At 40.8% G+C, this 16,810-nt stretch overlaps 1 protein-coding gene across 1 annotated transcript in view; it reads left to right on the top strand.

The window, feature by feature from the left end:
* KLHL14 (kelch like family member 14) overlaps nucleotides 1–16,810 on the top strand; it is a 109,339-nt gene that overhangs the window by 83,134 nt on the left and 9,395 nt on the right. The window contains exons 4-5 of the mRNA XM_070452796.1: nucleotides 1,851–1,940; nucleotides 8,606–8,684. Coding sequence (XP_070308897.1) covers nucleotides 1,851–1,940; nucleotides 8,606–8,684 — 169 coding nt within the window. The remainder of the gene's footprint in view (nucleotides 1–1,850; nucleotides 1,941–8,605; nucleotides 8,685–16,810) is intronic.

Genomic DNA, 16,810 nt, shown 5'->3' with positions numbered 1-16,810 from the left:
TAGTTGCTCCACAAACTCAACATATACTTTGCCCCAGTGGACTCTGAGAAGTGAAACCTGCAGGAGCTGTGTGGTTGAAAGCGTTTTCCAAAGAGATAACTGAAGGTTGAGAGGCACAAGGACATTCCCTAGACAACTCCCTAAATCACTTGACTTAATTCACGGGCCACGAAAATCCAGAGCACACCCAATTTTCCCAATTTTCACTCGATCCCAGAAATGCAGGATTTCCATACCAATGCCATCTCCCTTGTGGCTGTTAGTGCAGAGACAGTGAATATTCACAGTAAAAGTGAACACCTAATAAAAATAATGAAAAACTCCTAAAATCCTTTAATGAGAGGCTTAAGCTATCTGATTTGCTCTTTCTGGAGATGTGTTATAAGGATTCAAAGCTCTGCCAGTTTCTTCTTATTTTTGTTTACATATCTTAGCCAGCATAAGTACATTCTAAGAAAAATAGAAGATATTAAAAACAAAGTAAAATGAGAGATATGTATCATCTCAGATAAATTGAGTTATAAGATAGGCTCATTCTCTGTCTCTCTCTGTGTGTCTCCCTATCTATCTCCCTCCGTCTCTCTCTCTCTCTGTCTTTCTCTCTGTGTGTCTCCCTATCTCTCTCTGTCTGTCTCCCTTTCTCTCTCTTTTTCTCTGTCTCCCACCCCCCCCCCACCCCCGTCTGTCTCCCTATCTTTCTCTCACCACTGGCAGAAGAGTACAGAGCACGAGCTGGCCCTGACTCATATTGATTTCCCACTGCACTGGTTTCTTAAGTGCTCTGTTGATCCGTGTCAAGCAATAAGTTCCCTGGCTGAACATGCATATCACCTCCCCATTTGTCCTCACCTAGATTTAAGGTGCCCATATGATGAGCTGAACAAGGACATCATTTTTCCTACTGGTGTCACTGGGCCCAAACCACACTGCCCGCGGTGTGACAGCTAATGCCGTGTACGTTTACATTCACCATGAGATATAATAATAGCAGAGACGAACACGGCACTGCACATACGGGCTAACAGGGGTGTCCTATTCTGGTCGTGTGTGTCTCCCCAACGAACGTGTGCATGAGAACAGATCCAGGGCCACCTGGCTTTGGTGGGTTTTCTGAATCACATCCCCCTCTTCACAGGCACCGCATTAGGGGCAGAGCAGGGCGAGACGAGGGGAATGGATATTTGTGATGTTCCTGACAGTTTTTATCTTTGTTCCAGAAGAGCTCTTAAGCAGATAGATAGAAAATGTGTGATTGTGCTGCTAATGACATTGTACAGGAAATTAAGCGTATACATTTGGAGAAGGCATTAAATCAGCAGGACCTTAATTTAAAAACTTAAAACTGTATGGAAATTCAGCTTGCTCATTGCTGTGGAATAGAAAACAGCCAAGCACCCTGAGTCTGTTTGTGGAAAGATTGCCAGCAAGCCAAGTTTGGGCAGAGCAGCTTAATGGCTCCGGGTGGATGCCGGGGGATTTCTTCCAAGACGGAACCCCCAGCCCTGACCGTTTGGGAGTGTCATTCATGGTTTTAGACTGCGATCCCCGTCATCAGGCAGGCGAGGAGAACTTAAGAATCGAAAGCAGCCCGACACGTTGTTCTTGACTGATCTGCGGAATAATGTTATGTAAAATTCATCCAAAGGGGTGGGGTTGGCAATTGCTGGAAACACACTGCTGAGCCCTGTGGACTGGGGGGTGCCCCGCTCTGCTGTCTGTCTGCGCTTCTTCCTTCTGACTTAGTCTCCTGTTGTGTGCATTTTGGTGAAAGCACATAACTTGTGAACCAGGGTGTCAAGTCCTAAGATGAAAATTTTCATATGTCCTTTGTTTTTCCTTCTCAATTCTAGTCATGCCCTACAACAGTGCCCATCACTGCGTCGTGGAGGTGGAAAACTTCCTGTTTGTGTTGGGCGGAGAGGACCAATGGAACCCGAATGGTAACTATTGAACCACTCAGTAGTAGACGCTCAACAGGCACGTGATGAGAGGCACTGGTGGAAATCCATCTTGTAATTACCGTGGAAAACATATTTCTGTGCAGCAGGGACAAATGAAGTAGTCGGTGATGGGGGCTGACAATTGGAGGGAGGGTCAACCGTTGAGCTGGCAGAGGACAGTACGCAGCAGTGCGTTCACTCATGGACTGTCTGGGGATTTGGCTTCACCGTGATGCCCAGCCCCTCTCCTTACCCATCCCCTGAGGGCTGCCCCCAGCATAAGCTCAGACTCCCTGGAGGCAGGTAGCAAGCAGCAGCCATGAAGAATTCTCACCACCTTCTCCACCACTTTTCTCCCATTTTATCAGGATAATACACACAGTTTCAATAAGTACACATCATCTGCCGTCGTCGTGCTGTAGGTAACCTTAGCTGAAGTTCCTCTGCAGGCTTTATTACTTAAAGCCTATTTGGACTATAGCATCTTTGGCAAGGGCTTCATCCTCAATTATCCACCATCTTCCCTGTTGATGCAATTACTTTGTGATTGTGTCAAAAAGAGAAACTAAACATTCGAATACCCTTCCCAAGCCCAATAGGGGGAGAACACTGTGCCTTGCTGTGCCTTGCAGAACATGCAAAAGTATCAAGATATTTTTGGAAACCTTGCATGTGAAGGAGGGGTTGCCGTTGTAGCCTTCTCTGTAACAGAGATCATTATGACTGAGAAACCATAAAACAGCTTGCAGGTACACATTTTTATTTTAAAGCCCCAGAACAGCCAGCTGAAATTACATATACTGCATATATTTTATGGTGAATGTTCTCTTCCAGCATCTGCACCAAGGCAAATTATAGAAAATTGTTACATCTGTTCATTCTAGAAAACCTTAAAGGAAAACAGCCCAGGCTACCCTCCAGGAATATTTCTTTGAAGAGAAAGGGACAGTCTTTCTCAAGATCGGCCTTGTTGGCTTATATCTTTCAGTGTTAGAAAGACAGTTTTTGGGCTTTGGGGAGAAACAGATTTGGATCAGGAACAAAAATGTTATTTATTATGTCTTCGCTAACTTCTCTTTGCAATGAGGGATTCCATATGTTACCAAAAACTAACAAACAAACAAACCCTGGTAGATATACAATCCACTGTGAACTCTCCTGTTTAACCTCTTCTTCCCTGGAAGTGATTTGAACAGAGTGGAACGTTTGTAAGAGGAAAGAGTGCACAGCCAGCAGGTTTAGCTAAGAAAGAATGTACAGAATTGTTTTTTGAAAGCCAGATGAACGTTAACACATGACAAGAGAAGACTGGAAAGTCTTGTTACTAATGACATTAGTGATAAACTGCTTTGTTATATTCTAACATAAATGCCTATATTCTGTCATGCCCCAACTTACAGAGAACCAATTTACATTTGTCACTTACTGATATTAACTCCCCCAGAAAAACTGCCCATGGGAGATTTCCTTTCCTTTCTCCTTCCTTCCCCTCTACCACTGGCTAAAAACTGCCACTCCTTGCCCCACTTTATCTATAGCTCAAGTGATAGACAACAATCATGTCCGGTAATCAGACATCATAAGAAAAAAAGAGAGAGAGAAGTGGAAGAGTTACAAGAAAATGGAAAAGATGAGAAGAAACTAAAGAAGTGAAGAGTAATCCAGAATTCCATTGCCTGTGGCCACCCCCTCAGGCATCTAAATAGGGTCAGCGAAAGGCACAAGGAGGAAATAACTGTCTTCATTTTATCTCACTTTCCTCACTCTACCTCACTCAGTCCTTCTGAGATTTATTATCCCCTCTGCACATCCTTGCCAACTTCAGAACATCTTTCTTCTTTTTATCTCCTCATCCTCCATCCTAGCCTCTTTTCCATACCACCGGCTTTGCCTCTGAAAACTCTTTCTTCAGTTCCCATCAAAATCACACGAGTGGTTAGCTTAGCCTTTTCTCTGAGTGACAGTCGCTACCATTACCACCAATAAGCAAAGGCGATTGCCGATTTCTACCACCAGTGCTCAGCGTGTGCAGGCACTACGCCCCATTGCTGAAAGGAGGCACATGTCTTCCTCCAAATGGAAATTCTAAACCAAGCGTCACAGAGAAACATTCTTATTCATGGTGGGTGTATTCTACATTCCTCTTAAAAACATTCATCTTTGGATATATTGGGGAATTAATCTTAGAACATGACTATCAAGAATGACATTTTCTACAGGGAAATGATTGTAAATTCTACAAAAACTTGATTATAAACCAACTCCAGACATAATCCTTCCTTGAGTTGGAGCCTCCCTTTGTGAAATCCAAGTCTTTGGGGTCATACTTACTTCTGGCACTCAGCTCTTTCTGTAATCCCCAACTCTTTTTGTAATTCCCAAGTAAAACTTGATTTACCACCCAACCAGGCGATCCAAACCCTCCCATGCAATCCTTGGAACTCATGATTGCACATGAACAATATCCCTATAATCCTTAAACTCTCCTCTAAATGTCCCTTCAACTTCTTTTCTAATCAAAGTCTGACTATTCTCTGAGAGGACTGTTGTCCCAGCCACTCTCTCCAATGGGGACTGTGTTCTGTTCCCTACCTTTGCCCCTATACTTCATAGTATTGGAGGCAGCTAGCTTTTCTACTTCTTTATTCACTCTTGCATGCTTTAAACTCACCACTTTAAAGGGTGTCTTCAGATTTTACTTCCTGCTGCCCTTGTATGTAGCAGCTCCCCACTATTATCATGGAAATGCCTCCTCCTTCACTCTCGTCTACTACTTTTTCATTGCCAATCATCCCTTCATGCCCACTCCTGCTAAATCACTTCAGTCATGTCCAACTCTTTGCGACCCCATGGACTGTAGCCCGCCAGGTTCCTCTGTCCATGGAATTCTCCAAGCAAGAATACTGGAGTGGGTAGCCATTCCCTTCTCCAGGGGATCTTCCTGACCTAGGGATCGAACCCAGGTCTCCAGCATTGCAGGCAGATTCTTTACCATCTTGAGCCACCAGGGAAACTCCTCATGCCCTTACTTCCCTCCTCACTGAGCTTGTATGCCCATCCTGATAGTCACATTAGTGCACAAACCTGCAGCCCTTGTGTCCATCTCTCCTATTATTCTTGCCTGGTAAAGCCCTGGCCCTGGTTCAACCCAACTCTTTCCATCTCTCTTCTCCCCTTGAGCAACTAAATGGAGACATAGAAAATCATACAGCCATGCTGGCTACTAGCCAACACTACTAAATTTCCCTGGTCAATACGCTCTTCCACCCTCTGAGTTAATTATTTCATACCTTCTCTTTCCTCGGATACTTCTTTCTCCAAAAACTCCCTCCTCACTCTCAGCTGATAGTCTTGCTCCATAGTCCAATGAGAACAAGAAGCAATCAAACAGTAAAATCTTCATCTTGCTACTACCAAGTCCATTGCTACCCGGATTTTTTTTTTTAAGATATTTGGATGTCAGTTCAGTTCAGTTCATTTCAATCGCTCAGTCATGTCCGACTCTTTGCGACCCCATGAACCACAGCACACCAGGTCTCCCTGTCCATTACCAACTCCCGGAATCCACCCAAACCCATGTCCTTTGTGTTGGTGAACTATCTCAAAAGGCTTTATTGGATTTGTTACAATACTACTTCTGTTTTATGTTTTGGTTCTTTGTCCTTGAGTCATGTGGGGTCCCAGCTCCCTGACCAGGGATTGACCCCCCACCCCCTGCACTGGAAGGCGAGTCTTAACCATCAGACCACAAGAGAAGTCCTGCTACCCATATATTTTAGATAAATACGTCCCTCTTATTGGGCTTCCCCTGTGGCTCAGACGGTAAAGAATCAGCCTGCAATGTGGGAGACCTGGGTTCGATCCCTGGATTGGGAAGATCCCCTGGAGAAGGAAAGGGCAACCCACTCCAGTATTCTTGCTTGGATAACACCATGGACAGAGGAGCTTGGTAACCATGAAGTTGCAAAGAGTCGGACACGACTTAGCACAGCACAGCAGCTGCAATCCCTTTATTATTATTTCTGCTCAACCTAAAGTCTATTCCTCATTCCCTTTTGCCTTCTCAAGGACTTTGGAGTACTTCTGAATTTAAAAACATAACCAACAACCAAATGAAAATTTCTCTTAATGCTGCATCTTCCAGCTATAATCTTCATCATCTTTTTATGCCAAAAGCCCTAAAAGCTTTGCCTATCCTCTTTCCTCTGCTTTCTTACATCTTAGTCTCTGCTGAGGAATCCCCACTCAGGCTTTCCCCCTCCTGTCTGCTGTGTAAACAAGGTTTGTCCTGGTCACCGCATGTTTCCAAATCCTGTGGTCAGTTGTCCATTGCTCACTCCTCTATCTGATGTGGCTTCCAAACTCCCACCCCACTTTCCTTCCTACTTCTGACAGTTCCTTTCCTTTGCTGATTTTTCTTCTTCTCCCCCAGAGCTCATTTCCAGGACTCTTTAGCTTCCATTTCCATACCCACTCACTAAAGATTTTCATCCTGTTCTATGCTTTTAAACAATTACTCATTCTCATTTAGACAGTAGCCTATGAGCCACTTTCACTTTGAGATCCCATAGGATTCTGCAGATTAAGTCCAAAACAAAATTCATGGCTTCTCTCCCTAACCCTCAACTATTCCTGCCTGATCTTCCCCACCTCAGCAAACTGCATGACCTTCCAACCAGTTGTTGTTGTTATTGTTGATGTTTTAGTTGCTAAGTCACGTCCAGCTCTTTTGCAAACCCATGGGCTACAGCCCCCCAGGCTCTTCTGTCCATGGGATTTCCCAGGCAAGAGTACTGGCGTTGGTTACCATTTCCTTCCCCAAGGGATAGTCCCAGGTCAGTGATAGAACCCACATCTCCTGCATCGGCAGGCAGATTCTTTACCACTGAGCCACCAGAGAAGCCCCTCTGACCAGTTATGATGGCTAAAATTCTGGCAGTCATCTTTAATTATTCACTTTTTCTTACACCAATGCTCAGTCTATCAGTAAATTGTATTGACTGTGCCCAAACAGTAGATCCCAAACATGGCCATATCTTGCCTCCACCTTCATTCAAGCCAGCTCTTGCCTTGACTGTTGTGATGGCATCCTGACAGGTCCCCCACTTCCAGAGCAGCCCTTCTATAGTCTGTCTGTTACACAGCAGCCAGAGTGGTGACGGTAAGAGAGAAGTGAGGCTGTGTTCCTCATTGGCTCAAAACCTTCCAGTGACTTCCTAATGTTCTTAGCAGAAAATCAAAATCAGTGTCAGTCCACAAGGCACACTGTGGGCAGACCTTCATATCCTTCGGACTCCCTTTCAAGCAGCACTTCTGTCCAAGCAGCCCCAGCAGTCTTGCTGGTTTCAAACCCATGGCCAGCCCAGGGAGAGGTTGCGCTCACCTTCCCTACTGTCTGAGACTCTAATTCTGCAGATACTTGCATGACTTTCAGAATGTATCTGTGAACAAGTGCCCCTAGTACTGAAACTGTGTTTCCCTTTATCAATCCCCGCTTCATTTTTCTTTATAACATTCATCTTCACTTGATGAATTTACAAGTTTACAAGTTTGTATTTATTTCCTTGTAAGGACTGGAACTTTGTCTTTTTTGTTTACCAATATGGTCCCAGGACCTAGAATGCATAAGACACATACTGGGTGCTCAGTGTATATCTGTGCAATTAATAATTGTGTGGTATATACATGCCTGTGTGAGTGCAGATACACACACACACACGCACACACACACGCACACACACACTCCTACCTGTTTACTCCTGCAGTGAATTTTAGTACCTTTATTTCAATGATTAGTTCCACATATATTAACAAAAAACAGACTTTTAGAGTTAAGACCTCAGGTGTTTTAGATGATTATCATCTCAAATGGTACAAAGAAACTGTAACACACTCTTTTGCTTGTATTTCTTGCTTTGGTATCAATCTGTATGTACAATAAGGTTCATTTTGACACATTGGAGACATTACTATGCTTCTTAGGCTCAGTAGAGGAAATAACCTGGTTATTAAATAACCAGCTCTGAGAACTCATGTTTCACATTTCAGCAAATGTACCTGCTACAGCAACTCTGCGCTCCCCAAATGCAAAAGCAGAACTTACTTGATAGACATAAGCTACAACTGATTTCGTATGCAAACCCTTATTATAGTGATTGCTATCATTTCCATGGAGACAGAGTGGTCTCTACCACTGCTAGAATTCTTGAATCACTTAAAAAAATCAAAAAGACTTTAACCAGAGATATCACTCAAGGTAGTCTCTGGAACTGATTATGATTAGATAATAACTTCATGTTTTTAAAACGTAAATACAGAAACACAGAAATTTTACCCTAACTTTGGGATAAAACTAGTTTGATAAACATATCTGCTTTTATTATTATGGTTGACTTATGTTTATTACTGCTTTCACTTCACTATTTTTATTCTAACTCATCCCCCCCCCAAAAAAAAAGTAGAGGAGAAAAGAAGAAAAGGAGAAAAATATTTAAAGTGGCACATAGATTTTTGTTCTGACTCCTCATTCTCATACCATGTTAGATAGTCCCTCTGCTCTCATCTGTTTGTTAAACCAGAGAACAGGGGCATCTTATAAAACACTATTCAATGTGCAAAACAACAAAGGAATCTAAGTTTTAAGTGTCTCAAATATATCTTTACAGGAAAACACAGTACAAATTTTGTCAGCCGATATGACCCCCGATTTAATAGCTGGATACAACTTCCACCCATGCAAGAACGGTAAGTGTTTATCTCTTGTGTCTGAAACATTTGTGGCTACTTTACCTGAAGGAAGGATACTGAATGATTTTCCATGATAAGGTATGCTAAACAAAGCCAATGAATGACCCTGGAGGCAAAATACAAAACCTGGCCTGGCCAACTTTGATTAACTGCCTCATTAACTCGATGGAGAAAAATAATAGGTCAAGTATTTGTTTCAATGTAGGAAGAAAGCATTTATATAACTTGTCTTCCTTGGTTTTTTTTCACATTAAAGTTTACTTTTTTATTGAAGTATAGTTGTTGTGTAATATTATATAAGTGTACAATATAAAAAGTCACAATTTTTAAAGGTTACGCTCCATTTGTAGTTTTAAAATATTGGCTATGTTCCCTGTGTTGTATAATAGATCTTTGTAACTTATTTTATACTTAATAATTTGTAATTCTTAATACTCTATCCCTATTTTGCCCCTCCCCACTTCCCTCTGCCAATTGGTAACCGCTAGTGTGTTCTCTATATCTGTGAGTCTGCTGCTTTTTTTGTTATATTTACTAGTCTGTTGCATTTTTTGGATTCCACACATATGTGATATCATATGGTATTTATCTTTGTCTGACTTATTCTACTTAGTATAATGCCCATCCATGGCTTGTCTTCCTTTTCCATGTTGTACTAGTTTTTTTGACAAGCTGAGCTACAATCTCATGGCTATTCCACTCTTCTCAGTTGTAATTTATTCAAATCTTATCACTGAAATATAGAACACCATTCTCACAATGTATGTATTTAGATGCAGATATTTCACTATTAAAGTTTCCAAGTCTCACTACCTCAAATTCCTTATGTTTACTTCCTCAAGCATCTCCCTATCAGATGTTTAAAAATAGGTGATTTGCTATCTAATAAAAAGTCATTTTTCCAAGGTGTCCTCTGATTTGTAATGTACGTAGTGTTTATCGCACCAAAATTTTCTAACATCAAAGGACAATAAGGCAACTGTGTTTTTACACATTCAGTTCTCCTGACTATTACTTAGGCAGGAGGCCATGTCTTAATATATACATGCAAATTCACATACTAAATCTTGAACACTTGGTTCTTCTCAAATAATATCTCAACATCCTCATGAGCAAATTCTCTGATATAATAGTAACAATAAGCTGCAACCTATTTTCTCTTCTCAATTGAACTAAGAAATAATTTTTGTTCTTATTCCTTCATGACCTTAACATCTCCTTTTATAAACATTCAATCAGATTTCACTGCTGTTCTGTCACTAAGTCACGTTCAACTCTTTGCAACCCTGTGGACTGGAGCACACCTGGTTCTTCTGTCTTTCACTATCTCCACTATCTTTGAATTTTCTCAAATTCATGCCCACTGAGTCGATGATGCTGTCTAACCATCTCATCCTCTGCCACCCGCTTCTCCTTTTGCCTTCAGTCTTTCCTAGAATCAGAGTCTTTTTCAGTGAGTCAGCTGTTTGCATCAGGTGGACAAAGTATTGGAGTTTCAGCTTCAGCATCAGTGCTTCCAATGAAATCAGGACTGATTCCCTTTAGGATGGACTGGCTTGATCTCCTTGCAGTCCAAGGGACTCTCAGGAGTCTTCTCCAGCACCACAGATTACACTGAGATCAAGTTAAGTCCTTAATCATGAATTCCAAGTAAAAAAATTTTCAGATCATGCCATTCACTCAAAAAGGTACGTTACTGCCAAAAGAGAGTAAGAATCTCTGCTATAAATGTAGTATCTAATGTCCCTTTCCATATAAGGATATTGAAACTCTCTTTCAAGGGACTAAATGTTATACACTGAAAATGACATTTTAGTCATTTTCAAGGCACAATATAGTCTAAGGACCACAGAGAGGAATGTATAATTCGAAGGTACCTCAAGGAATTATTCTGGCTCAGTTAATATCTTGATGAATTTCTCAATCCCCCTGTTGTGTATACGTGTATATATAAAAGCTTCCTCAGGTCTTTCTCCAACATACGTTATTTCTCCCCTTTTGGGGTTATTTTCTGGTTGCTGTTATTGTTAGCTGTATCACTTTACCCTTTGATCCAAACTATTCCAAAAGTTTTATTTAAAAAAAAATTAAATATACATCAAAACATGTTTGAGATGTCAGCATCTCATCACCATGGTCTCCTTTGCTGGGGGCTGTTCACCACAATAATTAACCTTCACGCCTTGGGTTTGGGAGGCATAACTCACGTCGCGGTCAATTATCTCACTGTAGAGCCCCTAAGGATGAGAAGTATTGCTGCAAAACCTAATTAGTAATTTTTTTAAATGTGTATTGTTTACTTGATATTCTATAATGACTTCCTCGGAGGCACTATAGCCTATCAGGGCAGGGTCCTACTTAGACAATTTTTAGCAGCTCATTGACCTGATGAAAAGACCTGCCATGGTCTGTCGGCGCCCGGCAGCCACCGTTGACAGGATGGACTGTTTAACGTTTCTTTCCAAGTCATTATGGTATATCATGTCAGGTCCCTAGTAAAAGAAGTTTTTTTTTAGATTTCGAACAATCAACTCGATAGACCAAATAAAGAGCTCCTTCCAGAGCTGAATGGGAAAAGGCAGATCTCACAAATGCCCAGTCAATCTTCTAGCATCATATCTCCTATGGGTTGGTTGACCTGGGCAGCAATCCATAACTTAAAATGAAATTCTTCTGTCATTGCCAAGCTTCCCATTCACCCGAGCAAGTACAGTTAGCTACCAGTGTGGTTTAATTGGTGATTAAACAAAGAAGGAAAATATATATATATATATATATATGAGATACTCTTCAGATTAGAAAAGAGATTTCTTGCGATATTTAATTGAGTTAGTTCTGCATGGTATAGATCATGAATCAGACTCACCGGACGTTCCCCACTGTCCTCCTTCCCTTGTGCTCATGTGCTTGGTCCTTTGAGTCCTGTCCGGCTCTTTGTGGCCCCATGGATTGTAGCCCGCCAGGCTCCTCTGTCCATGAGATTTTCCTGGCAAGAATACTGAAGTGCGCTGCCAAGCTCTCCAGGAAATCTTCCCGACCCAGGGGTTGAACCTGTGAGCTGATCCTGTATCTCCTACCTTGCAGGCAGGTTCTTTACTGCTGAGCCGCCTGGGAATCCCCCTCATCCCCTCAGCTGCTGACAAACTGCTGAGAAGTTATTACTATGCTGAGAAGTTACCAAACCGATTAAGAATAATAGAAACACATTGAAAGTCACCCCTAGGGTCACCCACTCTTACAGAGCTGGCTGGGCAAATTCCTTGGATATCTTGCCTAATCAGAGCTTCCGAACGAGTATAATGCAAGTGCAGAACACCCTCCCAGTTCTTCAAGGAAATGGGCACATGATCTCCAGGCTTACTCAGCCAAAGGTCAACTCATGAATTGTATGCTTGCTGCCTATGACGTTGCTGACAGAAGGGGTTAGACAGAAGTACCAAGATGAATGTAAAGCTCAAGAGTTGTTTTGGTCTCAGATTTAGGATTTGATTCTTCAGTAAGAAGAGGGCAAAAATGAACGATTGGATCAATAAAAATGCTTCGATGAATTCAATTTTGTTTTCAAAAAAAGTAGACATTTTAGGTGTTATTCTTGTGGAAATATTACCTGCCAGCTAGTCTAGGAAACAAAAAAGAAAAAGAAAAGAGAGAGGGCGGGGAGGGAAGGAAGGATAGAGGGAGGGAGGGAGGAAAACCACTTGGGAAGCACCAGTAACAAAACTTAAGTTTCACAGAGTAAGTGAAAAGCAAGAAACATGTACACCAAAGAAGTTCCCAAATTTAAATATTTTGTTTCTAGCAGCCTTACAAGAAACAATGAGAAGCAATATTCTGCTTGGCAAAATCTGTTATTTTTAACCTGATGGTAAAAGTCAAAAGTTGAAACAGAGATAGTGAAAGTGTTAGTGGCTCAGTCATGTGGGACTCTTGAGAACCCATGGACTAAAGCCTGCCAGGCTCCTCTGTCCATGGGATTCTCAGATAAAAATACTGGAGCGGGTTGCCAGAGCCTCTTCCAGGGGACCTCCCCGACTGAGGGATGAAACCCACATCTCCTGCAAATGGATTCTTTACCCAGTGAGCCATCAGGGAAGCCTTCTCAGTATGACTCTTGAGGATATGAACTGACCACCTTAAGCTTCAGAAAGGGCTTGTAAAAATCTGTACTATACACAGGTTCCAAGTGCATTTGTAGAGGGCATCGGCAGTCATTTGAAACTTATCTCAATTCATTGAATACCATCTCTGTGGTTGGGACAGGAGTTGGAGGGGTGGAGGAGGGAGAGAAAAACAACTTGAAATACAGATAGTGTCATTCCATTAAAAAATCTTCAATAAGCTTCCTTTTGCCCCCAAATAAAATAGCCTAATCAGGTGTGCTCTTCATGTGGGGAGGAGGGGCAGGAAGCATTCCCAGGAGAGACCCGGTATGGTAAAATTTTAGCCTCAAGCAAATGTTCACAGTAGCTGACAGACCATTAACTATCCAGTGCTTCTATGATACTCTTCATGAATTCTCACTTTGGGCATGCAAGGGAGTAAGTCAGAGACTCAGAACCTTCGCTATTAAAATTTCTGCATAAAAATGCACTTTTCATCAGGAAGTGAAACCTACTGATATTTTTTCCCCCCATTCAGAACCTAACAGTGACACTGTGTGGATAAAGCTAGGAGTACACATGGAACATCACATTAGGAATGTCGGGGATAGAAAGACAGTTCTGACAGTTCCCTCGGGTGAAGAGAGGAAGGAAGGAGCAAGATCAGAAAGAGGGAGAAAATTAAACTGTAGACAAGATAAAAGGAGTTCACACTGCCAGAAGATCTTTCTCTGATTCTCCACTACCTAAACTTAATTTAATAGAGAGTCTTGTGCTTCTTATGACTAGCATTTTTTCTCTTCTAGACCAGAATATACTACATATAATACACAAAAGAACTTAGAATATAGTATATTACAACTAACATGGTCCAAATTATGGAATTGGCCCACTAAAGTTGGTTTATTAGTAAAATTAGTAACTTAATTATTTCAGAGGCTCCAAAACTTGTAATAGAATCATATAGAAGAGGGATATTGACCTACCCTGTGTCAATGATGCAAAGAAATATCTGTTACTTTCATACAAATTTTCATAGACATGTCAGTGTTTTCCATGAAATATTTTAACTTGAGAAGGTAAAAGCACTAGTAAAGCAACCTTGACCCATCATATTCAATAAGAGAGCAATTGAAATGTGGCTAGAGAAATGGAAAGAACTAGGGTCTACCTATATGCACTTAATTTTGCTATTGTTTTTCAACCTAATTTTATGTTTAGATGAGTTTTTATGTCCTTATACCAAGAAATTTCAAAATTTTAGGTTTTCAATTCCCTTAATAATCTGATTAAAAATTCTCCTCAAAATCTTTTTCTCCAAACATATGCCTCCAAAAAATGCACATTCACAACACACATATACACATATTTATAATTTATTGGAAAGGGAAATGGCAACCCACTCCAGTGTGGTTGCCTGTGAAATCCCATGGACAGAAGAGACTGGTGGGCTACATATAGTCCATGGGGTCACAAAGAGTCAGACATGACTTACAACTAAACAACAGCATTATATGTGTGTGTGTGCATATTCACTATATGTGTGTGTGTGTGTGTGTGTGTGTGTGTATATATATATATATGTATATATATATATATATATATATAACTTTATTTAAAAGATTTTTTTACAATTTCAGAGCTTCACATACCCCTCAGAAGACATGGGCCCAGGTTAGCAGCAAATTTTATTTAGTGAAATCTGTCTCACCTGTTCATGCTCCTTCATAACATTCTCTCTTTTTCCATTATAGTTCTCTTCATCATCTTTCTGAGTTTTCTACAGCACATATTTCTGTCAAAACCATCAAGAAAATATAGGGGAAAAAAGAGCCAAAATACTACTCTGAAATAAACAATGATGCTAACAAGTCCAGGACTATCCAGAAACACTGAACTTTATATTCCAGCAATCCCATTTTTGCATATACAGTGTATCCAAAGGAGCCAAAACCAAGATCTTAAAGAGATGTCTGCACTACCGTGGTCATGGCAGCATTACTCACAAATGCCAAGATGTGGAAACAAACTGTTGACAGATAAATAAAGAAAATGTGGTGTATATATAAATATGCAGTTATGTGCTCATTGCTCAGTCATGACCAATTCTTTGAGACCCCATGGACTATAGCCCTCCAAGCTCCTCTGTCCATGGAATTTTCCTGGCAAGAATACCGAAGTGGGTTGCCATTTCCTCCTTCAGGGGATCTTCCCAACCTAGGGATCAAACCCATATTTCTTGCATCTCCTGCATTGGCAGGCAGATTCTTTACCATTGTGCTACCTGGGAAACCTACACACACACACACACACACACACACACACATACTGGAATATTATTCAGCCACAGAAAAGAAGGAAATTCTGCCATTTACATGACAAACATAGATGAGACTGAAGGTGATTACACTAAGTGCAATAAGCCAGACTGAGAAAGACAAATACTGTATATCACTTATATGTGGAATCATATTTTAAAAGTCAAACTTAAAGAAATAGAGGTTAAAATGGTGGCTGCCAGGGGATAAGGGTGAGGGAAATAGGGAGAGACTGATGAAAGCATGCAAACTTTCAATTGCAAGATGAGTAAGTTTTGAGGATCTAATTATAGCATGATAACTATAGTTAATAATACTTATTGTTTACTTGAAATTTGGTAAGAGAGTAGATCTTAAGTGTTCTCACTAAACAAAAATAGAGGTTAATATGTGAGCTGATGAAGTGTTAATTAATTTGATTGTGAAAGTCATTTTACAGTGTATGCATGTACCAAATCATCACACTGTACCCTTGATGTTTATTTTACTTTTGTCAATTATACCTCAATAAAACTGGAAAAAAGCTGAATACATCACCATCTATAACATATGCCATATGTATATGGGCTTCCCCGGTGGCTCAGTGGTAAAGAATCCTCCTGCAATGCAGGGGACACAGGAGATGTGAATTTGATCCCTGAGTTAGAAGTTCCCCTGGAGAAGGCAATGGCAACCCACTTCAGTATTCTTGCCAGAAAACAGAGAAGCCTGGCAGGCTACAGTTCATAGGGTGGCAAAGAGTTGGACATGAACGACTAAGCGTGCATGTATATGGTACTAAATTGTGTTTAAAAATTAAAAAATTTAGTCATCACTGAAAATGCCATTAGGAGAATTCATATGCAAACATCACAATGGCTGCTTTTTTTTTTTTTCAGTATACAAGATGATACATCACTTTAATTGTATGATTTATCAGAACAACAACTATTAACATACAAAGTACCATTCAGCTCAACTGCAGGTATAGGCAGTGACAAGTATCTAATTCTTCGAAGAATCACTTAACTCCCACAGTCTGTCCAGACATATTAACCTAAGGACACATTTATAAATAGCAAACATGACTTTCACATTGTAGCTTTTTCAAGCACATATACAGGTGTGGAGTCTTGTTGATGAGTTGTTTCCATAAGCTCTATTCTTGATGTATTGATTCTCCTGACATTAGTAGAAACAGTTTTTTTTCTGCAGAGCAGATTTTTTTCGTCCTTATCCGTCTTTTTTTTTTAATGACAATGGCTGCTTTTCAAAAAATTTTTATCCAGATAATGTCAACTGACAGTTCATGAGAGTGAACAATATGTTGACACTATGACAAGCACTTTACAATATGTCATATGGCCAGGCAATCTGATTCCAGAGTCCTAACTGTTCATCAAGATGCTATATACTGCTTCTCAGAGGTCTTGACACTTTATAAACACAGCTTGGAAAATCTTCAAACAATATAGGTTTACCTGATTCAAACCTCTAGGACTCTTTATTTTGCTATTGACTTTGCCCAAGAGTCTGAGCATCAATTTTTATAGAATTTTATAAAGACCATTAATTCATCAAACATAAGTTATGTTCTCTGAGGGGCTTGTGCATGCATGCTGAGTGGTGTCCAACTCTTTGGGAGCCCATGCATAACCTTGCAGGCTCCTCTGTTCATGAGACTTCCCAGGCAAGAATACTGGAGCAGGTTGCCATTTCCTCCCCC

This window comes from Odocoileus virginianus, chromosome 22 (genome assembly GCF_023699985.2).
Source record: "Odocoileus virginianus isolate 20LAN1187 ecotype Illinois chromosome 22, Ovbor_1.2, whole genome shotgun sequence".
Lineage (NCBI taxonomy): Eukaryota > Metazoa > Chordata > Mammalia > Artiodactyla > Cervidae > Odocoileus > Odocoileus virginianus.
This window is presented reverse-complemented; position numbering and strand designations above follow the sequence as displayed.